The sequence below is a fragment of the Sus scrofa genome, chromosome 9, assembly GCF_000003025.6.
Source record: "Sus scrofa isolate TJ Tabasco breed Duroc chromosome 9, Sscrofa11.1, whole genome shotgun sequence".
Taxonomy (NCBI): domain Eukaryota; kingdom Metazoa; phylum Chordata; class Mammalia; order Artiodactyla; family Suidae; genus Sus; species Sus scrofa.
Window position 1 is genome coordinate 44,120,031 of NC_010451.4, and position 23,847 is coordinate 44,143,877.

Genomic DNA, 23,847 nt, shown 5'->3' on the forward strand with positions numbered 1-23,847 from the left:
ACAAGGAAGAGAAGAGAAAGCAGTCAAACTGGGGATAGTGGGACTCCTGGATCCCTTCTTATGCTGCTGCCTGGTTGATGCTCTTAGAGAACCCGTTCTTCTCCACCCATCTGGGTTGGGATACCTGAGTACAGAAGTGTAGGGACCACTGTGTTTCTTGGTGTGGTGGGAATGTAGTCATAGAAATCAGGGAATTTTTATGTTCTGTCATTTGGAAAAGTTAATGCAAGTTGTCTGCAAAGTCACACACAAATGCACATTCTCTTCAATAGTGGCATCATGGGGACTCACACTGTAGTAACTACTCCACAGAGTCTGGCGAGATTAGTGGGGGAGGAAATTGGCTGGTGCACAAGGGTTTTCCAGCACTGCCTTCCCACTCCTAGTCACCACCACCGCCTCTACCACCCCCAGCTCCACCCCCACCCCACCCCCCACCAGAAAGCACATAGCCAGACCCTGATGGAGGCCGAGGAAGTCACGCCCTGCACTCACGCGTCTCCTGGTCTGGTTGGTTGGCCCTAGGGCCTCAGACCCACACTTGCACCATTTTCCCTCCAGCATAATGCCAAGACTCTCCTACCATGTAGCTGAGGCCAAACTGGGATTTTTTTTATCCCTCTTTTCTCCATGCAGGAGAGGATTAGTGAAAAGGAAAAATAAGAACCACGAAATCCTTACAGATTTCAAAAATGCCCCCCAACATTTGCACATCACTTGCTGAGTTCTGGAAGTTCACATTCGTCCAGGTCTTACCTGCAATGGGCCCTCACCTTAGCACTTAGCTGAATTCAGCAAATATGTATTGTCTCCTCTAGGCGAGGCTCTGTGCTGGATGCTGGAGACTGTGGTCTCTGCCTTTAATAAGCTCTAAGCCAGGCGAGGGAGAAAAATATACCACATTCACTGTAAAAGAAAGCGATTTATACTAGAGTCAGTTATGAGCAAGTATTGTGGGGTGAGCCCAAAGAGGAAGCATTTCATTCAGCCCGTCTGTCCATGGCGAGGGAGCCAGGGAGAACTGCACAAAGGGAATGGCATCTGAGCTGGGCCCTGAAGGTGAGTAAGGTTCTGCTGGGGGTTGGGGGTGGGGAGAACAGGGCAGAGGCAGAGGCTTGGAAAAGCACAGTGGCCTGAACGAGTGTCATTGGACCAAGGGGAGTGAGAAGTCCTGAAGTGCAGGGGAGGGGCCCACAGGGGCAGGGCCTCAAAAGACCACTGAGGAGACTCGACACATCCTGCAAGCACGGCCGTGTCCTCAGTCTGCCTCCCATGTGATCCAGAGGCCACCCTATCCACAGTCTCCCTGATGACTCTGGGATAATCCCACCTCCCACACCCTTTTCCCACAAAAGCCACAGGCTCCCTGTCGCTGGGCCCAGTTGGCTGGGCAAAGCCATGCCATGAACATCTGAGAGGAGGTCCATGTGCTAATGAGGCCTTCACCTCATGTTGCAGACGTGACAATCAACTACCCAGCTCAACAGAGGGAGGGGGCACCTCCCTTACTCTGTTCTCACCCAGGGTAACACTCTCAGACTCATTCATTCCTTCACTCATTCACAGAGCATAGGCTTTGGTAGCTCTGTAGTCTTTAGCCTCAGTTTCCTCATCTACAAAATGGAAATACTAGCACCAACATGTTGGATTTTTATGAGGTTAATGTATGGGAGGCACAGTCCACAGTAGCACTAAATAAATGAAAGCTATTAGTTTTGAGGTGTAATGCCTCAGGCTGCAAGCTGGGGATGTGAAAGTGAGTAAGAGACCTCAATACGGAAATAATAAATAAGAATCAGAAAATGAATTAGGGTCCTGGCCATAGGAACTCACAACCCCCAAAGCAGCATGATGCATGTTGAGTACAAAGTGCCATGAAAACTCAGAGAAAGGCTGAGTAGGCAAGCAGACCCTGCCCCAGGAGCAGCAGCATGAGATTGCATTCTAAGTCTCTAAGCAGAAGTGGGCCCTTCCAGTCCCTGCCCCATACCAGTGGTCTCCCGGCCCCTCAGGTGGTTGCTTGAGTTTGTCTGCATCCACACTTTTTCTTTAGTCCAAGTCGAAAGACTTCCCAGACAGTGACTCAGAAGCGAACTCCTCTTCAGCATGAGACCATGTTAGGTGGGCTAAGCTGATCCCCAGGAGAATGAGTGGGCCCAAATAATTCCCATCCCAGCTTCATCTCCTGCACCAGGAAAAACCAAGACAAGGACCACCATCCTACCACTCTGCATGCTGAGAAAGTGTAGAAGAACGAGAAAGTGGGATTTCTCTAGAGAATGTTGGTAACAATACTGGGTCCAAACACCAACGGCACAAGGAGAAGGCAGGGGCAACATGGCAATATCCCCTCTCACACCATGTGTAAAGGAGTCCAGAGAACGGCTGACCGTAGTGAGGAAGTGGGAATCCATGGTGCAATGCTAATTCAGTCTTAGACTGACTGCAACACAACAGTGATGACACTGGTTATCACAGCATTGATTCCAGTATAACCTGAGCGAGATGGAGAGAAATAATGGTCCTGGAGTAGGTACTCTGATCAGAATGCCCTGAGCCTCAGGCCCCAGGACAGCAGCAAACTAGAGAGAAGAGAATATGAGACTCAAAAATCATCCATTAAAAGGCTGGTTAGGAGCTCTCCTGTGGCACAGTGGGTTAAGGAGCTGGTGTTGTCACTGCAGTGGCTTGGGTTGCTGCTGTGGGTCAGGTTCGATTCCTGGCCTTGGAAACTTCCACATGCCATGGGTGCAGCTGGGCGGGGGGTGTGGGGAAGGCTGGCTGAAGGAACTAGAAAAGAGTCACCAGCAGCTGGGCCCAGCAGCTTTCTTCTCATGTCAACATAATTGTGACATTACTTTATGATCATACAGGAGGTGCACAATTAAGGGGGAAATGTCTTACTGTCAGCCACTCATGCACAATGAATCCGAGATCGTTCCCTCGGTGCCTGCTTCAGGTTCAATCTGCACAGGGCCTGCAGGGAGGCAGCCTTCAGGAATAGTTCTAGTCTATTTCAATTCCTCTGATCTTTATTTATGACTCTGCGACCCACCTTGAGATCACCCGTCAAGGTTAACCTGAGCAGGCCTCCAGACCCCTTCCTCTGACCCCATCATCCTCTCCTGTAGTCCCTCATCCTTTTTCTCCTGCCTCTTCCTCTCATCTCAGCCTCTGGCTCAGCTGTCACACCTGGTTCTGCTGCTGGATTGGGAGTGGAGGGGAGGGAAGAGGGCCCGTAACACAATTAAACCCTCTATGTATGAAGATTAATCTTCTGTCTTATGAAGAAAATGTGTCTTTCTTATAAAATTCTCCTCCTATTACCCTAACCTTATGGCTCCAGGGAGGGAAGCAGGTAGGGCATGAGAAGAAAAATGTTGTCAGGTAGAGAAGGGGTTATCAGTCTGTTTTGTATCCACGATGGATAAATCAGATAAATGGAATCCACAGGAAACATAACTGAAAGTAGCTAGAGCTGCCCCCAAACGGAATACATTCTGTGCCAGGAGGTGGTGGCAGGACAGAAAGTGTCCAAAGGTGGGTTGGGGTGGCACTTCCCTGAAACATGATTTGCCAGAGGGCTCCAGCACTGGAGTGGGTGTGAGGACTAGATCTCTTTCTGACACTTTCCAACCCTGATCCTAGGATTAATATAAATTCACACTGCATCTCCACGGGACCAGAGGCTGGGACAGCGGTTGAGCTAGTAAACTAATTGGTGTGGGGAAAGTGTAGTGTATAGAGGTCCATCAAGGTATCTTCCAATTCTGAGATTCCTATTTTGTGATTACAGGTTCTGAAAGAGTGTCAGCCTCTGGCAATCCATAAAGCTGACAAAATGCAGGTCAATCTTCTGCTTCAAGACAAAGCCAGGTGTGTGTGTGTGTGTGTGTGTCCGTCCAAGCACATCCTCAGTGGAGATGAGGGCAGGAAAGGACAGACCTCCAAAGGGCCAGAGCTTGGGCTCACACCTCACATACACAGCGGAGACCCCAAAGTAGGACTTACAAAAGGCAGCAGAGACAAGGCCTGAGCAGGCTCACCCCACCACCCCCCAGCTGCCCCCAGAGCAGCCTGCAGTTAGGGGCACAGCAGCCTCCGCCTCCTCTGCAAAGCCCATGCGATGCCTTTCACATTCATTCACCAGAGCTCAGAACCAGTACCAACATGCATGGGCACTGGGTCAGGAGCAGGGGAGAGAGGACAGGGCTGGGCAGAGAAACTAGTGGCAACATGGCCCAGAAAGCCAGTGTGCAAAGTGGCCCCCGTCAGCCACCTCTGAGGGCTGTGACTGTGGGTGTGTCCTTTCCCAGGATCCCCCCCAACCCCACTCCCTTAACTGTCTCCAAAGCTTCTGCTCTCTGCTTCTGTCCTCTACTGCAGGCTTGACAGGAAGAGGACACGGGACACTTCCTGGGCTGGGTACTGCTCTGGCTCAGGGCCTGCCCGGACCTCAGTGGTTCAAGGGCAGTGTTCCCGGAGCTCTCATCACTTGCTCCCCACTGTAACTACAGCCTGCCAAAGTCAACTGTAGGTAAAATGGCTCCTGATGGCCCCTTTGTCCATCCTAAGGACACCACACACCCTACCCTGCCTCCTCCACCTCACATTGGCCAGTCAAAAAGGTGCTCCTAAAAGGGCAGTGCCCATCCTCTCCAAACCTGCCACTCTTGCAACTCAAATGCAGAGTCTCGGTGTGGCCAGTGCAGAGGCTTCCTTCCTTCCTCTCTCTGAGGAACTAGAGGGGCCTCCACAGGTCCCGATGGGGTATATCCTTCCTCACAGCTTCAGAAGTGGGGAGGGAACAAACCCTCTGACTCGGCCCTAACCCTCGTGTGCCCTTCGACTGCTCTTTCCTCTGCCCATTAGGAAACACAGACACCACAGCAAAGGAACCGGGCCCTGTCTGGGGCTCCACCTACCTTTCAGTGAGTCCATCACTGCTCGGCATCTTATAAGCCACCCCTCCCCCAAACAGCACTACTCTCGAGGCCAAAAAACCCCCCAAAACAAAAAACAAGCGGGGATGTTCATTAAAAAGAACTGCTTTTGAAACGCCCTGCGTCCTCACATGCAGAGAAAGCCCCCAATCCAGTTCTTACTGATCCAGCTGCAAATAAACTACATCTGGGTCCTGTCTGGACATGCCACCAGCAGCATTGCCCCCCTGCTTCTCTTGTGGGGTAATGGTTAAGGGAGGGCAGCATGACGTACATGGGAAAGAATCACTGGGACAGGTCAGTCACTACTCCCTCTGCTCTAGACACCCCTGCTCTTGGGGACAGAAGACCCCACCCACTTCACCACCCTTCAAGTGGCACAGCTTTCAATCCCACCCGGCAAGAGATGCTGGCTCTCCAAAACCAGCCAAGGAGAAGCCATCCTGCTGTTCAGGTAAGGTCAGGAGTGAGACGAAAATGCAGTCAACAGGGACACAGGAACATGTGCCACTGATGCATCAAGGACACTCTCAAAATACCTTAATAACTTTTTAAGAGAAGGTACTATTTATTAAGCACCTACTACATGTCAGGCACTATGCTAGGTACTTTATTTCAGATGCTCTCAATAACTCAGGAAGGGATGTTTTTACAATAAGGACAATGTGGCTCAGAGAATTTAAGTAACTTGCTAGCTGGTAGCACCTGCCTAGTTTTGGATGACCTCTTACTCTAGAAGACTGATTCCCACGGACTTCCACAATTAACAAGGGGCCCCTCTGAACAAGGAGGCAGGAGTGAACATCCCTTGGTCGGGGAGCAGCAGCAGGGGGTTGCTTTGCAGGAGTCAGAAGTCCAGGAGGAAATAGCCCCAGGAGATGTTAAATACCGCCTGGAGCCTCTTCCCAAGGCATCACATCGGATACAATACCCAGGCGATTTCAGAAATAGCCAGCCCAGCAAGTCTCCGTGGGCTCACTTCAGTACAACCTACAGAGACTACTACAAGCCCCGGACTCACCACAGAGAGAAACCCTCCTATTCAGGTGAGACTTAGCCGGGCAGGTTGCAGGGGAACAGGGGACAGAGGAGTGGCACTCCACCTGAAGCAGAAACTGGCCCCTCTGCTCCCAAGCTACCCAGTGACCCCTACCCAGGGTAATCCTGCCCCCCAGGTAGACCCCAGGCATGGAAATCACCAATCCAGGAGAATACAATAAGCAGCAAGTGCCCTGGATCTCTCCAAGAGCCTTGCAGGAAATACTTGGCTACGTGGTTAGCCAGGACCCCTCTGGGAGGCACCTTACCCACTACCCCATCCCAACCTACCCTCCTCCATCCTGTTTGGGCTGGCTCAGCAGGCAGCCTTGAAGTCCAGGCTTTCCAAGTTCAGGTAACCTATAAGGGGCTAGGAGGCCACTCTTGGATTCCACACGAGCGACTCTTGATTTCTGGTCTTGGGGAGACCACTCTGAAGGTCAGAGGGGTGGAGGAGGCAATGCTGATGTATTTGGGGCCTGCTTCTCCCATTACAGAAGGCTTATGGAGTGAAGCTAGTGGGACAGGAGCTAAAGGCTGTAACCTCATGCCTTTCCCATGGAGACAAACCCTCTGCACACCTTCTCACTCCCCCTAGGTGACCATTCCATGACCACTACTCAGCAGATTTCCCTCCAGAACCCGCCTCTTGCTCAGCTGATGTTCCCAGTTCACATTCAGGGCAGAAAAATTGTACCAATAACACGTCCGGGCTACATGGATTATATCAACCAGTATCGGAGTGACTTTCAAGCCCTAGGGTGGTGTCAACTCCTCGAATGTGACCCAGACAAGAGGAGCCAGGGGATTAAGTGAGTGACCAGTGAAAGTCTGCTGTGGGGGAAGGGGCCAGAGGAGGGCTCTGTTTCCCAAGACCAAGTTAGTAATTTCAGAACTACCTTCTGTCCATGAGACACACAGCTGCAGAAGGCAGCAGAGAAAAGGACTGACTGTTTTATAACCTTGGATCTCTGTCCAGCTCAGACTTACTCAGTCTCTCACCTCACAGACGCTCTGAGCAAGGACAAACTGTTCATAACTGGGGGTCAGCTCATCCCCTAAGGATCCTGGGGGACATGAACTCTAACTGCAAGCCAGGCTTATGCAGTTCCCAGAAGACTATGGAGAATCAGACATTCCACTTGCCCCACCTTGTCCTGGCTTCTCTTCTCCCCTTCTAAAGCCTGCTTCCCCGGGGGGTCAGAAAGGCCCCCTACCTACCTCTGACTCATCCCTAAAAGTTGGAAGGCCCAGCCCAAACCCAATGCCAGTAATACGTGCACGTTACAGAAACACCACCCTAGTCCGAGGTGGTAGTTAATCTTCACCCTGAAGTGACCAGGGATACCAGCCTAGCAATAAAACTACCTCTTCTGCCTCCTCCTTAAGCAAACAGACGTCTAAGCTTTCATTTCCCAAGACCACATTCTCTAAGCTGTAGCCTCAAGCTGCCTAACAGGGCAATTTAGAAATTCTCTTCACTGCCCTATCCCTTGGCTGCAGGTGTCACATCCTCTCTGCTGGGTCGTAGCATGATAACTGGGGAGTGTGAAAAGAAACAGAGATAAAATAAATTAGAATTTTGTTTTCAGAGAAGAAATAAATTTTCATTTGAAATTACCTGAAAAGACACCCACCGTATAGGTTAGGCAGGCGCACAAATGACAGGCAAAGAAAGCACGCAGAGGCCCAGTGGCTTTCTATTTGGCGTCCCTGGACTGGTTCATAGGTACAGATTCCAATCTATAGAAATACTTTAACCCTATGCAGCAAATATATCCAGATCACGCAAGAGGACACCGCTCCTGGCTGGTGGCCCATGGCGTATCAGCATCAGAAGCCGAGTTGGCCAAAGCAGGAGATGCCCATCCTAGGTGGGAAGAGCGCAGCCAAGCCTGATGGCGACACACTGACCAGGGTAAAGTGCCCAAGCTCTCTGTCAAATGTAACCAGCATGAAGATCTTAGCTACCTCCTCATCCTGGGGCGGAGGGGCGAGGGGTGGTGGTGGTGTGTGCCAGGAACAAGGGAAAGAGTTTACCCTGCCAGGATAGCCAACCCTACTTTTCTTGGGAAATCCAGAAATTTAGCCTTTCCAAATCTGCAGCCATTTACAGACTGATGGTTCCCTGACCACAGAGGTGAGAGGTATGCATGCACTTAACATATGCTTGACATGTGGTAAGCACTTGACAAAAGGTAACAACTTGTTACAATCATTGTTAATATTTCCCCAGACAAGCATTCCTCTCTTCCCAGATGTTTTATCTACCTCCTACCCAATCCCCCGTCAAAAGAGTCAAGGCTACATGCCCCCCTAGCACATTTGGGGTCTTCAAAGCCAAGCTCCAAGGTGAAACTACCAGCAAGCAATTCTTCCAGGACTGCGGGACTCAGCCCCGAGTACGCCATGGGGACCCTCAGCACAGAGGCTATAAGAAGGCCCCGGTAAGAATGCTTTCTGTGGGCAGGGGACCATCCCCTAGACCCACGCTCCACCTCCCACCTGTCCACTCCAGGGAGGATGGATGGGCAGTGGGAGGAGCAGGGGGGGCTGCAGAGAGAGGAGTCTGATGTTTAAATCCTGGCTTTTTTCCAACTCTGAGCAAGTTAACCTCTGTTCCCAAAAGGAAAAAAAAAAAAAAAGGAAGAAACCAGGCCCTGCTCATTAAGCACCAGACATTGCATTTTTTTCTGTGACTCCCTGTAATTCCTTAGCTTATGGAGAGTGCTGAACGTAATATGCAGGAAAGGGAAGATTTCTTCCTTTTTCAGACGATTGCTCTGTCCCCTCCCAAGGGTACAGGTTTGCGGGAACCAGCTGAAGATCAAACTACCACCAGGACCTCCTACATGCCCTTGTTTTCTGAAAGGGTGAAACTACGTAAGCCCAAGGTCAACAGTGTCAAATGTGAGGCAAATACACTTCCTCTACTGAGGAGAGGAAAATATTCAGGTACAAAGGAGAGACTGAGTCACCCCCAGATACAGTAATGTCATTCGCACATGGCAAAAAGTCAGCCTCATGAGGGAGACATGATTCGGCTCCAGCCTGGACCCATAATTTCTACCTTTTTCACAGGCCAGTCCAGCTGCCTAAAAGCCGGCTCCAGAAGTATTTATGCCAACAACAGGACTCAAAACTCAAAAATAAATAAATAAACACATGAAACAAAATAAATTGGGAGAAAAAACTACCCAAATAACCTATACAAAAATGCACGGCTTGGGACACACATCTTGTAACAAACTCAAATAGCCACCTCACAGCCCAGACTGGGCTTCTCGCTGGGATTCCCTAGGCACACCCTGAGCCTAGGCCAGCCCTTTGATACTAACTGAGCAAGGATGAGTAGCCTCTTTAGAAGGGAATAATGCCCTCTGTGCTCTAGAAGGTCAGTGTGTTCCAAGAAACCCGAGGGAAAGAAGACACCAGAGTATTTCCCTCTTGGTAATGAACCAATGGCAAAGCATCAAAGCTTCTGGAATCAGTACCATCAAATAATTATATTCTATTTGAGCTACAGAGACTGCTCCTTTATATTTTTAAGTTGAGATATAATTCACATACCATAAATTTACTCTTTTAAAAGTGTACAATTCAGGAGTTCCTGTTGTGGCTCAGCGGCTTACGAACTTGACTGGTATCCATGAAGATGCAGGTTTGATTCCTGGCCTCACTCAATGGGTTAAGAATCCAGCGTTGCCATCAGCTGTGGTGTAGGTTGCAGACTCAGCTTGGATCCTGCATTGCTGTAGCTGTGGTGTAGACCGGCAGATGCAGCTCCAATTCAACCCCTAGCCTGAGAACCTCCATATGCCATGGGTGCAGCCCTAAAATTCAGTAGTTTTTAGTATTTCTCATTGCTCCTTAAGTCTAAACTTCAAGCTGAAGAAGGTATAGAACAGGAAAGAGAGCAAGAGGGTCTGAATATGATTAAAAGGGAAAAAAAGTTTTCTACGTAAGAAAGGTTTCCAAAGCCCAAGTAGGGAAGATTCTGATTAAATACTAGGTTTCTCTCTTTAAAATCTTTACCATATTGAAGACAGGTTTATGTTTCTGGATCTAAGGCAGGGATAAGAAGTGGAAGAATATGCAACTGAACTTAGCCACCTATATCCTTGAGAGATTCCAGGGCTTATTATTTTGAAAAATGTGCATGGACTTAGAGCCCTGCTTCCCCAGTCCAGAAAAGATGTCTCACACTGCCCTCTAGTTGCCAGCCTAGGAAATGAAGCCAGCTAGCAACTGAACAGGCTTGGAGGAGCCCTAAGGATATGCTATGCTCACACTTGTAAAGACAGAGAAATCAGAGGGAGGAAGAATTTACAAACTTTCACTAATGCCCACTAAACACAAAGCTTACCTGGAATTGAATCTATCTGCTTCCCCTCCACCTCAGTCGCTGCTTGAAACTAGGTAATAAATTCTTTTGCTAAGGAAAAAAATGGCTTAAGATTTTCAAAGTACCTGAGCCTCTGTTAGTCCCTTCAGGCTGTTACAACAAAATACCATAGACAGTGTGACTTCAAGGACAAATATTTATTTCTTACAGTTCTGGAAACTACGTTTTCTAAGATCCAGGCACCAGGAGACTTGGTGTCTGGGGAGCGCCAGTTTCCTAGATCACAGCCAGCTAGCTTCTCGCAGTGTTCTCACACAACCAAAAAAAAGCAAGAAATCTTTCCTGGGTTCCTTTCACAAGGGCACTAATCCATTTCATGAGGACTCCACCCTCATGACCTAATCACCTCCCGAAGGTCCTGCCTCCTAACACCACTGACTTGGGAACTAGGATTTCAACAAATGAATTTGGGGGATCCATCATTCAGTCCATAACAGCCTCTTAAAGTGAGTTCTTCCTAAGAAACAGTGTAGGGACCCACAAAAATGAAGTTAAAACCTGAGCCCATATGGAAATAAAAGCCAGCTGTGTACAAGAGATGTGACGATAGGTTAGAAGTTGAATGTACTCACTGCTATTCATAGGAAAGGGACTAGCTTTGACATAGCTTACAGAAGTATAAACTCAAAGGTAGTAACTCAGAGTAGTACCCAGTGTCCAGAGCCTATATTTCCTGGGGCCGTTAAAAATAATAATAATAACCTTTTTATCTTGGAAAATTTTTAGACTTGCAGAAAGTTGTAAAGGCAATACAGGGAGCCTCATTACTCTTCATCCAAATTTCTTGACTGTTAACTTAACAACATATATTTTCAAAACTAAAAGATTAACAATGGCATAACTCTATGAACTAAACTCCAGCCTTTATTTGGATTTTATCAGTTTCACCACATGTTCTAACCTTGGGCCTTTTTAAAAAATGTTTACACCAAGGAGCCAAAGGACCAGATAGGCAGTGTAAAGCCAAGTAGAACACTAGGTTCTAGTCCCAAGTCTGCTACATGATAACTATAGAAACTTCAAGTTTACTTTCTGAGCTATTTCCTCTCTAAAAGCACCTTCCTCTCACAAATGCTGATTCTAGACACAGTTTGTCTACCTTTCATCTCTCTACCTCAGCTCACCTCTGACAGCCACTGGCCAATTAGGGAGAAGATAACCCTAACCTGGCAGTGACTCCAGCTGAGACTCTCCAGTTAGAGAATGGAGTCCTCTGGATTTTCAGATCTCAAAATTATTTCAAAATCCATGTACGTCTCAAATGATGGGGGGCAGACAGTCTTTCTTCAGGACTGCAGCAGAGAGGATAGCTGTTCCAACAACATTTTTCCATTTTTCCTGGGTGTGCTCCTTTGCATTAAGGGGTAGCCATGAAACTAAGTTCTAGCTAACAGAATGTGAGTAGCAGTGTGCAACCAGCTGAACAAGTACCCTCCAATCTCTGTTCAGCTCACCAAAAGGGCAATGCCCAAAGCAAACTCGGAAGCCATGTTAATGTTGGCATCAGCCTGGTCCCTAAACAACTGTATGGAGTAGAGTATCCCCTTCCCTCTGCCACAAACCAAAACTACCCTGTACATGAGTGAGGGAAGGAAAAAAGACTTCCACTGTGGCAAGCCAGTCCATTTGGGGGCTGTCATAGCAGTTTAGCCTACCCCAACTAATACAGGTAATAAATGTCAATTCCTTAGAGCAAGATCTTGTTTCTGGATCTGTGCATAGAGCCGCAAGTGCAAAGAACTGAATGGATCACATGCCTGAGTTGGGGGACACTAGCTCATTCATCCATGCAAGGCCTCTCTTTTGTTTGCCTTTTCCTCCTCCACTCCTCATTCTATTCCCATTCTGTTTCCTCCCACAGACCCTATTCTAATGAGGCATAGTATATATCCTCCTTTAGACATGCTTCTGTTGCTTTCTGTGTTCAATTTACTTGGCCGATTTTTGCTGCAAATTTCCTAATTCCTTATTTTCCTTACCTGAAGTCTATCATGTCACTAAGTTCCTAACAGCCTACAACTGACTGTTCTTTAAAATATCCCATCATATGTATATACCACATTTTACTTATCAAACCCGTTAGGAACAGGCATCTAAGTTGTTTTCAGCTTCTTGCTACCCAAACTATATATAGATAAACATCCTTATATGTAACTCCTTGTGGGTCTGTGAAAGTTCCTCTGAAGGATAAAGCCAAAAGAGGAACTGCTTTGATGAAGGGTGTCTACAAACTTAATGCATTTGTTATCTATGGCTGTATAACAAACGACTTCAAAACTTAACAGCTTAGGGAGTTCCCATCGTGGCTCAGTGGTTAACAAATCTGACTAGGAACCAGGAGGTTGCGGGTTCGATCCCTGGCCTTGCTCAGTGGGTTAAGGATACGGCATTGCCCTGAGCTGTGGTGTAGGTTGCAGATGCGGCTTGGATCCCGCGTTGCTGTGGCTCTGGCATAGGCCGGCAGTTATAGCTCCAATTCGACCCCTAGCCTGGGAACCTTCATATGCCGCAGGAGCGGCCCAAGAAATGGCAAAAAGACAAAAAAAAAAAAGACCAAAAACAAACAAACAAACAAAAAAAAAAACAAAAAAACTTAACAGCTTAATGACACTCATAGAATGAGAGGAAATATTTGCAAATCATATATCTGATAAGAGCCCTGTTACCAGAATAAAGATTTCTACATAAGTGTATGTATGTGTGTATATGTATGACAACCCAACTGAAAAATGAGCAAAGGATTTGAATAAACATTTCTCCAAAGATGACACATAAAGATGTTCAACAACATCAGGCATTAGGGAAATGCAAATCAAAACCACAATGGTATACCACTTCAGACCACTAGGGTAACTATAATCAAGAAGTCAGATAATAACAAGTATTGGCAAGGATGTTGAGAAACCGGAACTCTCATACACTGCTTTAGAAGTTTGGTAGTTCCTCAAAAAGTAAAACATGGAGGTACCATATGACCCAGTAATTCTATTTCAAGAAAAATGACAACATATGTCCATACAAAAACTTGTATGTAAATGTTCACAGCAGCATTATTCACAATAGCCCAAAAGCAGAAACAACTCAAATGTCTATCAACAGATGCATGGATAAATAAAATGTGGTAGATCCATACAAAGGAATATTACTCATCCATAAACAGGAATGTAGTACTGATATATACTACACAGTATGTAAATTATATCTCAAGTCATTAAAAAATAATAAATACCTATTATCTCAGTTTCTTTGGGTCAAGAATTCAGAGCTGGGTAACTCTGGCTCAGGACCTCTCATGAGGTTGTGGCCATGGGCTGCACACATCTAAAGGGTTGAATAGAGCTAAAGGATCCACTTTCAAGGTGGCTCACTCACATGGCTGGTAACACGATGTGTCTGTTGGTAAGAGGCCTCAGTTCCTTTCTGCATAGGCCTCTCCAGAGGGCCGCTGGAGTGTCCTCATGACACAGTAGCCGGCTTCTTCCAGAGCAAGTGATCCAAGAGAGTACAAGGCAGATGCTTCCGTGTCTTTTAGGACTCAGACTCAGAAGTCACACATTTCCACTACCTCCTACTGGTTACATAAGTCAGCCCTATTCACTGAAGGAGGGAACTACACAAGGGCTAAAATACCACAAGTCAGGGATCATTGGGGGTCATCTTGGAAGCTGATCAAAACTGCTATCAACATTTGATGATGAGGAAGACAATAATAATAATAGCTAACAATTCCATGACATGTACTACATGCCAGGCACTGTTCTAAGCTCGCAATAAACCTATGACGTAGGTAATATCATCTCCACTTCAAAGATGAAGAAACTAGAACACAGAGAAGTTAAGTGGCTTACCAAGGTCACACGGTTAATAAAAGACATACCTGGATTTCAAACTCGGTATAGCTCCAGAGTAATTCTCTAAAAAAATCTGCAACACTGCATCCCAGATATTATTTTCAACTAAATGTTGTCCATTTGTTCTCCAAAATGAATACACCAGTTGACATTCCCCATGAGTTTTCATTCCCCATGAGAATTCAGTCTCTTGCTTATTTTTGCTAATAGATACAAAGTAGAAACTCATTAATGCTTTGATTTCATTTCTCTAATTACTAGTGGTAATATACTTATTAGCTATTCTGGTTTTCCCTTTAGATTTTACATATTCATATTCTTTGCCTATTTTTATTTTGTGTTTTGTTTTTCTTGCAGATTTGCAGTAGTTCCTCCTATATTCAATCTCTTGTAAATGTAATCCTTTGTCAGTTTTAGACATTGGAAATATTTTCTCCTAATCTATACCCATCTTCAGCATTGACGATGGGGTGCTCTGCTGACTAGAAATCTTTAATTATGAAGCAGGCAAAGCTATAAAATCTTATGGATTGCGCTTTGGAGATCTTATTTAACAAATGTATCCTCACCACAAGGTCATGAAGATACTCCCCATTTTTTCTTACTCGCCTTAGCATTTTACCTTTACTTTAGGTCTTAAATCACTTTGGAATTTCTCTTTGCTTTATGTGGTTTAAGGTAGGAATCCGGGAGTTCCCTTTGTGGCTTAGCGGTTAATAAACACGACTAGGATCCAAGAGGATGCAGGTGCGATCCCTGGCCTCACTCAGTGGGTTAGGGATCCAGCATTGCCATGAGCTGTGGTGTAGGTCACAGATGCAGCTTGGATCCCGAGTTGCTGTGGCGGAGGCCAGCAGTGTAGCTCCAGTTCGACCCCTAGCCTGGGAACTTCCATATGCTGCAGGTGTGGCCCTAAAAAAAAAAAAAAAAAAAAGGTAGGAATCCAACTTTGTTTTTGTCCATGTAATAAGCCAATTTTCTGATCACCATTATCCGTCTCTTCCCCACTACTTTGTGACACTTCCTTTATGATACGCCATGTCTCCAAATAACCATGTCTATTCATAAGTCTAGTTTTAGTAATAATTCTTATTTTCTAAGAGGAATGATCTATCACTGTAAAAGTTTTTACTCATACAGCTTCCTAGATTAATGAGAAATCTAACCATCACCTTCCAGGATCCCTGGGGGTTCAAAGAGCTTGTACTCTCCCCCAAAACAGAATATCCAATTGAGAAAATTATTTTAGAAAAATAAATGTATGTTTATTAAAAAAGAAAAACTCTAACCAAGAACAAACCCTGGGACAGAGAAATCAACACTTCCTCTGAAAGCCAGCAACAGGCAGTGTTGGCACACCTGAAAAGTATAGGTACTTCAGTCCAAACAGCACATCTCAAATATTCTTCTGTCATCAAAACTGGCATTCAGTAAGCTGCTGGTCTGTGTGGGCCCTGATTATTAGCACAGATGACTGTTACAGCCGGATGTATGGCTGCCCTATGTCCACTACCACAATCCACCACCAAGTCCACAGCCTCAGAAAAGTTACATATCCTCAACACTCCACTTGTAGGCAAGTTCCTCCACAGCCTTCTTGCTGGCAAGCCTGGCAAAGCGCTTCTGTTCAAATCCATTGGATCTGCAATCAAGAGATACTAATCAGCCAGAATCCTGAATTGAACATTTATTCTTGAAAAAAGAAAAGAGTTCACAATCTAGTGAGCAAAAAGAACAGTCAGGTGATCATGTGAAAATATTTAAGACATAAGCCAACAGAATCAGAAAGACAAAATACATAATTCACCCTTTTATTATTAGTCCCTGTTCAGACCCTTCTATCAGCCTTGACAACTATTTCAAACATTTACTACTCTCTAAAGGCCCAACTCACTCTCAACTGATGTCTACATCTTTTATTTTATCCATTCAGTACACAAACATTTAGTGAAATCTTATTATACACTAGGCATTGTTATGAAAGTGAGTGTGACAAGCACTTGTCCTGATGAACTCTCGGACTAGTGAAGGAGACTGACATTTAAACAAATAATTAAAACAAAAAGTGTAAATTATGGTAGAAATATGCATTGGGTATCATGGAAGCAGAATGGGATCTTACTCAGCTTGGGAGAAGGATGGCTAAGAATGGTCAGGAGAGGCTTGGTGGAGAAGGCCCTTATAATGTCTGAAAAGACAGAGTTACCAGAGGGCAAGCAGGGTCAGAGGGGCATTTCAGGACAGCACAAAGTACAAGCAACAAGAGCAAAGGCACAGAAAAAAAAAAAAAAAAAAATAGCCTGGTACATGCAGAGAACCAAAGGCAAACTGGTATGGCTGGAGCCTTATGAAAAGGGAGTAGCAAGAGACAGTTAGAAAGGTAGGCAGAGGCCAAATCACAATGAGTTCCGCAGGCCATAGCAAAAAGCTTAGATTTCATCCAGTAGGGGTAAATTTAAAACGGGAGCATAAACTGCATTTCAAAGAGATCAGTCTGGAGGACACTGGAGGCAGCAAAGTTACTGCAATGGTCTAGGCAACAGATGATAAAAGTAATGAGAGACAGAAAGAGAGAAAACTTAGTACGACTTAGTGATTGATTAGATATATAAGAGAAAAGGAGGAGAAGGTAATTCACAGGTTAATAATTTTAATGACTAAATGAATAAGGCTGCCACTAACCAAGGATAGAACACAAGAGTAGGCGCAGGTTTATAGCAGGGGAAGCTGATGAGTTCAGTTCATTTAAGGTGCCTCAAGTACATATCCATAGAGAAATCCTATACACAGCTAGATACTCTAGACTGAGCTGCAAATACAGATTTGGAAATCAGCGACAGATTGCTGGTAAGTGAAAGTGTGCTAAACAGGATTCAGCCAGAGAGCACACAGGGTGAGAAGAGCTAAGGGTTACAGAAAGAGCCCTAAGAAACATTTAAGGGGGACACAGAGAAAGAGAAGTTCATAAGGTGGCAGAGAAGAAATGATAAGAGAAAGTAACCACAGGTAAAGTGTCCTGGAAGCCAACAGGGGTAAATTTCATGGAGAGGCCCTCGGTTCCCTTCTAGTACTATGTATTCTGTTTTCTTAAAAAAGCTTCCTGAAAGAGCCTGTAATCACTGTCTACACGTCCTTCTTTTTCATTCACTCCTTAACACACTAGAACCTGGCCTTTGTTTCACTATGCTACAGAGGTAGCGCTCTTTCAAGTCACTGATGATCTCCTTACTGCCAAATCCAGTGATTTCTCCCTCTCACCAAATCAGTCACCAGTTCCTGCAATCTTATCACTTCACCAATTTTCCACCTCCTCCTCTCTCCATCCTTACAACCACTGTCATGGTTCAGACCCCTATCACCCTTAGTCTAATCTACTGCAACAACCTTGTGTCTTGTCTTCCTACTTTCAATCTGTGCTTTTCAAATACTTCCTATGACTGCTATAATGCCTTACCAATTAAAATGGAGAGCTGCTGCTAATCCATCAGCAGCTCCCTTCTGCTTCTAAGCTGAAGACCAAGCTCCTCATAAGTGCTTCAAAGTCCTTCAGTGACCAGGCCCCTGCTTGCCTTTCCAGTCCACCTCATACAACTCCACTTCGCACTAATGCTATCCAACAACATCCAAGAGCTTAGAAGAGCCCGCCACCCCACCATAACACTACGATGCTCCTTATGAACATGTAATACAGGAGCCCCATCCTTAAACATCCTCCCTTTCTTTCTCATCTTGGTTAATGACTGACATCCCTTAAGACTTAGTTCAGGTATCACCTCCTCTAGAAAACATTCTTTCCCTGACCAGAGTCTCTCAAGGCTGAATTTAACTATTCTTCCTTTGTGCTCCCAAGGGACCTTGAAAATCTTCTACAGTAATACTTCCCAAGTAGCACTGAAATTATTTACTTGTCTGTCTTCTCCTCTAGACAGAAAGTGAGTTGCTAAGCTCAAGGACTGTCTCTCACTAACTGTGAGAACCTGGCACCTAGTACATAGAGGCTTAAAATTATAACATGTATGCTAAGTGTTACTAACCGACTGGGGTGACAGGCCTCCCTCTTTCCTAAGGCCCTCTCTAAGGGATGAATTTGGTGAGTACTGAAAGGCTTAGGAAGAAGGGAACTTATGAATGGCACCATCTCCAACCTTAGAAGATGCATGGTATTCCAGAGCACCAAGGAAACCAGAGCTTTTGGGGGAATGAGTAATTAAGAGAATCAATACTAATATGATCCTACAGACAAAGGACACATGAATAACAAACCAAACCCTAAACTGAATCAAAAAACCAAACTGCAAGAGAACTCGCAGTGAAAAGAGTTTTAAGACTAAAGAATCAGTCACCCAGGGTCTAATTCCAGATTTATCAAGTGAGCTGAACGACTCTAGTTAAGTTTCTCTTTAAAATAATGGAAGTTAAATTAACTGACCTTATGGGTTTTCTAGAAATATTCACTTGCCAAAAACAGACTAATCTACAAAAAGCAATGAAAGGATGAATAATCAAAAAGAAAGCAAGGATGAAAAAGGGAACTAAAAGGAAAAAGTCTAGGAGAAAATAAGACTGAGAAGTAAAGGAAAACCACCAGGAGAGACAGAAAAAAATTATACTAGTTAAAAAAAAAAAAAAAAAAAAAAAAAAAGGTCAGGAAGAGTTCTAAGTTTTGGACCCAGAAATTTTTAAAAATAGAAAAAAGAAAGAAAGTATGTACTCAGTGTAGCAGGGAATATCTTTAGGGTTGTGGCTATAAAAAGATCTACTTCTGGCTACACTGCAAATTTAGTACTCTGAAAAATCCTCCTGCTACCAAAGAGCCTATATATAGTGAGCTGCAAACCAAAGCAGGAAACTAGCCTGAAACTACAGCCACCCTGAGGATACCTGCCAATATGAGGAACTATAGCTTAGGATTTAGATGGCAGCTTAAGGGACAAAGATAATGCCTTAGGCCCATACAAAGTAGGATGGTAGATTCCAGTCACAGGAGAGGAAACTGAGCAGACTAACCTCCTCTGCGAGAGCAATTATGAAATCTGGACAAGATAAAGTATCTGAAAGTATCTGAAAGCCTGAGACAGTGACCAAAACCAGGCAGAACTTGGGTGGGAGTCCATGTGTGAGAAGAGATTTGTGAGGCTTTTTGCCAGAGGGTACTTCCCAAACCACACAGCTCATGAAGGCAGAAAGCCACAGGCTTAATGGCTTTAGGTGTCAGTACAAAGTGGGCAGAACAACTGGGAAATCAGGGAAGAAATACTGAAAAGGAGGGAGCTTCGTAAGTGATGAACCCCAAAATCTACATACAAACTGCACCCAAATCTTTGGCTAACTGCTCAACTGTGCTTGTGCAGGAGAAACCCCATTGTGCCTAAGGAAAAAGCAGGAGCTAGAAACTGAAAGAATGAGCAGAAATTTTAGCTGCCACCTACTGCAAAGGAGAGAGTTTGGAGTTCAAATACAGCCAAGTTAACTGCCTGCTGGAGTAAAAATCAACACACTTCAGAGTAACAGAAGAGAATTCAAAATCTCCAGAATATATCATTCATTTTGTCCAGTACACATTTTAAAATAACCAGACATGTAAATTCCCTTAAGGCTTAGTGTGTTAAAGATGCAGTGTTGCCACAGCTGTGGCGCAGACTGCAACTACAGTGCGGGTTCCATCCCTGGCCTGGGAACTTCCACATACTGTGGGTTCTGCCAAAAAAATAAAATAAACAGACATGTAAAAAAAAAACAGTAAAATGTGATCAAATTCAAGATAAAACTATGGATAGAAACCAATCCTGAGACAACCCAGATGCTGCAATTAGCAGACAGGACTTCAAAGCACCAATTACAAATATTATCAAAGAAGAGGAAAATGATTCATAGTGACTAAGTAGGAGGGAAATCTCAGCAGAGAAATACATCAAATAGAAATTTTAGAGTTGAAAAATACAATGCACTAGCTGGAAACAAAAAATTCATTGTATGAGCCTAACAGACTAGATGGCAGAAGACTCAATGAACTTGAAAACAGATCAAAAGAAACTATCCTACCTTAGAAATAGTTAGAAAAATGACAGAAAATGAACAAGACTTCAGAGATCTATGGGATAATATCAAGTAATGGAAATAATATAGTTGGAGAAGGAAAAGTAGTTTTAAAAAAAGAAGAGATGAACAAAAAATGGCCATATACTTCCCAAATGTGAAAAACATGAACTCATAAATCCAGAAAGTTCAACAAACTCAAAAAAGGATAAACACAAAGAAAACTACACCTAGGTACATCACAGTCAAAATGCTGAAAACCAAAGAGAAGAAGAAAATCTTGAAAGCTGCCAGAGAAAAACACTATACTGCACTGTTGAGGGGGGGACTAATGAAACAAATGAGGGCTGAGGGTTGACTTCTGATCAGAAACAATGGAGACTAGAAAAAGATGAAAGATTTTTAAAAGGCTGACAGAATTGTTGATCCAGAGTTCTATGTGTTGATTTGGAACCTCAGGAATTCCCTGGGTGAAATCTAAAATCAGCCTCCATTCATGGTGGACAAGGAGAGACCAAACAAAGAGGCAGACCACTCCAACTTGGCAGGTTTAATAAGCAAGGGAACTTACATTCAAGGTTTGCCTTGGGCGAACGCAAGACAAGGAGAAGTCCACACCTGCCTACCAGAACCTTAAAAGCTTATATAGAAGTCTCAACTGGATTCAATCACATATTCAGTCCAGATGGTCTCAATACTCCATCAAGGCTATGTCCTTGAAATGGCAGCTAGGATGGGAAATGGTAGGCAGGACATACATTCCAAGGACAAGGGAGAGGTAAGGAGGCTCCAACTGCCTGGGTCCAGTTCATGGGTCAACCAGGGGTCACATCCTTTCAATAATCTCCTCCAACACTAAGTCAGTGAAACAATTCTTTAGAAATGAAGGTGAGAAAAAGTTCTCTAATTAATAGAACTGTGCAAATGCCAACTCCTGATTTTAATAATGAAATATATGGTTATAGAAGTATTCTCACTGGGGGAAGTTGGGGGAAGGGTACATTAATACACTATAGTACTTTTCCAAGTCCTTGTGAGTCTAAAATTATTTCAAAATTAAAGCCTTTAAAAAATAAAGGTAAAATAAGGACATTTCCATATCAACAAAAACTGAATTTGTTGCCAATAGACCTGTACTGAAGGAATTTAAAATAAGTTCCTTAGGAAAGAATTTTGGAATTCTTTCCAAAAATACATAACCTCAGGCTGAGAAAAACATTAAACAAACCCAATTTGAGAAGGATTCTATAAAAATACCTGACCATATCCCCCAAAACTGTCAAGGTTACAAAAAGCAAAGAAAGACTGAGACACTGGCACAGATCAGAAGAGACTGAGAAGACATGACAGCTAGGTACCCTGTGGTATCCTGAATTGGATCCTGAACAGAAAAAGAAAATTAATAGGAAAACTGGTCAAATACAAATAAAAGCTGGTACATTAATAACATATTAAGGAATGTACAAGAATTCTTTATACTATCTTTGTAAATTTTCTATAAATCTAAAATTACTCCAAAGCAAAAAACTTACTTAAAAAAGAATACAAAATTTTTTTTTCAAAACACTATCCCAAACCACTGCAAATTCACATTATCTTCAAGTGCAAATGGAGTATTTACCAAGGCAAACCATATACTGGGCCATAAAACATGTTTTAACAAATTTCAAAAGATCAAAATATGATCAGTACATTCTCTGACCTCAGTGGAATTAAATTGGACATCAATAACAATACGGTATCTAGAAAAGACTCTTTGGAATTTTAAAACGCACTCTTGGAGTTCCCGTCGTGGCACAGTGGAAAGGAATCTGACTAGGAACCATGAGGTTGCAGGTTCGATCCCTGGCCTCTCTCAGTGGGTTAAGGATCCGGCATTGCCGTGAGCTGTGGTATAGGTGACAGACCTAGAGGTCCAGGCTCGGATCTGGCATTGCTGTGGCCCTGGCATAGGCCTGCGGCAACAGCTCCAATTAGACCATGGCCTGAGAACCTCCATGTGCCGTGGATGAGGCCCTAAAAAGACAAAAGACAAAAAATAAAAATAAAATAAAATAAAATAAAATACTCTTAAGTAACTCATGGATCAAAGAATGAACCAAAAGGAAAATTAGAAAATATTTTTAACAAAATCCAACATACATTCCTGAAAAAAGACATTCCTTATTAGCAAACTAGGAATATAAAAGAACTTTCTCAGAGTTCCTGTCGTGGCTCAGTGATTAACGAATCCGACTAGGAACCATGAGGTTGCAGGTTCGATCCCTGGCTTTGCTCAGTGGATTAAGGACCTGGCGTTGCTGTGGTGTAGGTTGCAGACACGGCTCGGATGCCACGCTGCTGTGGCTCTGGCGTAGGCCTGCAGCTATAGCTCCAATTAGACCCCTAGCCTGGGAACCTCCATATGCCATGGGAAGTGGCCCTAGAAAAGGCAAAAAGACCAAAAAAAAAAAAAAAAAGAAAAAAGAAAAAAGAACTTTCTCAATTCAATAGAGAAAACCTAAAAAAACTCTACAGTGTACAAGATATTTAGTGATGGACGACTGAATGTTTTCCTCCTAAAGTTAGCAACATGGTAAAAGATGTCTGCTCTTACTGCTTCTACACAACACGTGCACTGGAAGCTCTAGCTAGTGCAATAAGGCAAGAAAAACGAAAGAATCCTTTCTAGATTGGAAAGGAAGAAGTAATACTGTCTGAATTCACAGAGGACATGATCTTCTAGGTTCAAAATCTCATGGAACCTACAAAAAAGCCATTGTATAAAGTGACCTTTACCTCAAGGAAAGCAGTTGATAACATTTGCTGCCAATGATAAAACTGGAGCTTTTAAGTGTAAATTAGAATTTTCAAAAACTTGTACCCACTACTATGAACTCCTTTAAGTTCTTATTATTTAAGATTTTTGTGACAAGATCAAAGATGTTAACATATATGTGATTATTTGATATTGTATAATGAAGTATATCAGTATTTGGAAGGTCTGAAAAAAAATCAGCAAACCGATGAATAATACATAATGTTACAAAATCATGCATGAGTCAAAGATCCATCTAAAGCAGAAAAAAGACCAATGGATTTTAATCTAACAGTATGAAAAGCTTTTTGATGTGGTTTCTGATTCCATATTACAGATAACCTTTAAGAAACCACTAACTGAGCTTTTATGTAGTATTAAAAAAAATCTAATACACCTTCACAAATTCTCTTCCTACATTCCTTTTTTTGATAGTTTTCTTTTTATGGGCACACCTGTGGCATATGAAAGTTATTGGGTTAGGGGTCAAATCACAGCTGCAGCTGCGGCCTATGCCATGGCCATGGCCACAGTGGATCCAAGCCACATCTGTGACCTACACAGGTCCTTAACTTCCTGAACCACAACAGGAACTCCTCTTCGTATATATCAACTAAACACGCTACAACAAACTAAATCCTGATGTCTACTACTCGCTCAGACATTAATGAGATTTACAAAAATGTAAATCAAAGCTATTCTTCTCACTTATTTTTTTGGTTTGGAAAATACTTTTTTCTTTAAAAATAAGGTAATTATGTTAACATAATGGCTTTT

The 23,847-nt window shown here is 43.9% G+C and overlaps 1 protein-coding gene across 2 annotated transcripts in view; it reads right to left on the reverse strand.

Annotated features, from left to right (window-relative positions):
- The window catches only part of BUD13 (BUD13 homolog), a 44,581-nt gene continuing 21,533 nt past the window's right edge, over positions 800-23,847 (reverse strand). The window contains exon 10 of one of the 2 annotated variants that reach the window (XM_021062876.1): positions 800-906. In XM_021062876.1, the coding sequence (XP_020918535.1) occupies positions 861-906 (46 nt within the window). In that variant the 3' untranslated portion in view covers positions 800-860. Of the gene's footprint in view, positions 907-15,477; positions 15,880-23,847 lie in introns of those variants that run through there. The other variant, XM_021062875.1, reaches the window with a different exon arrangement.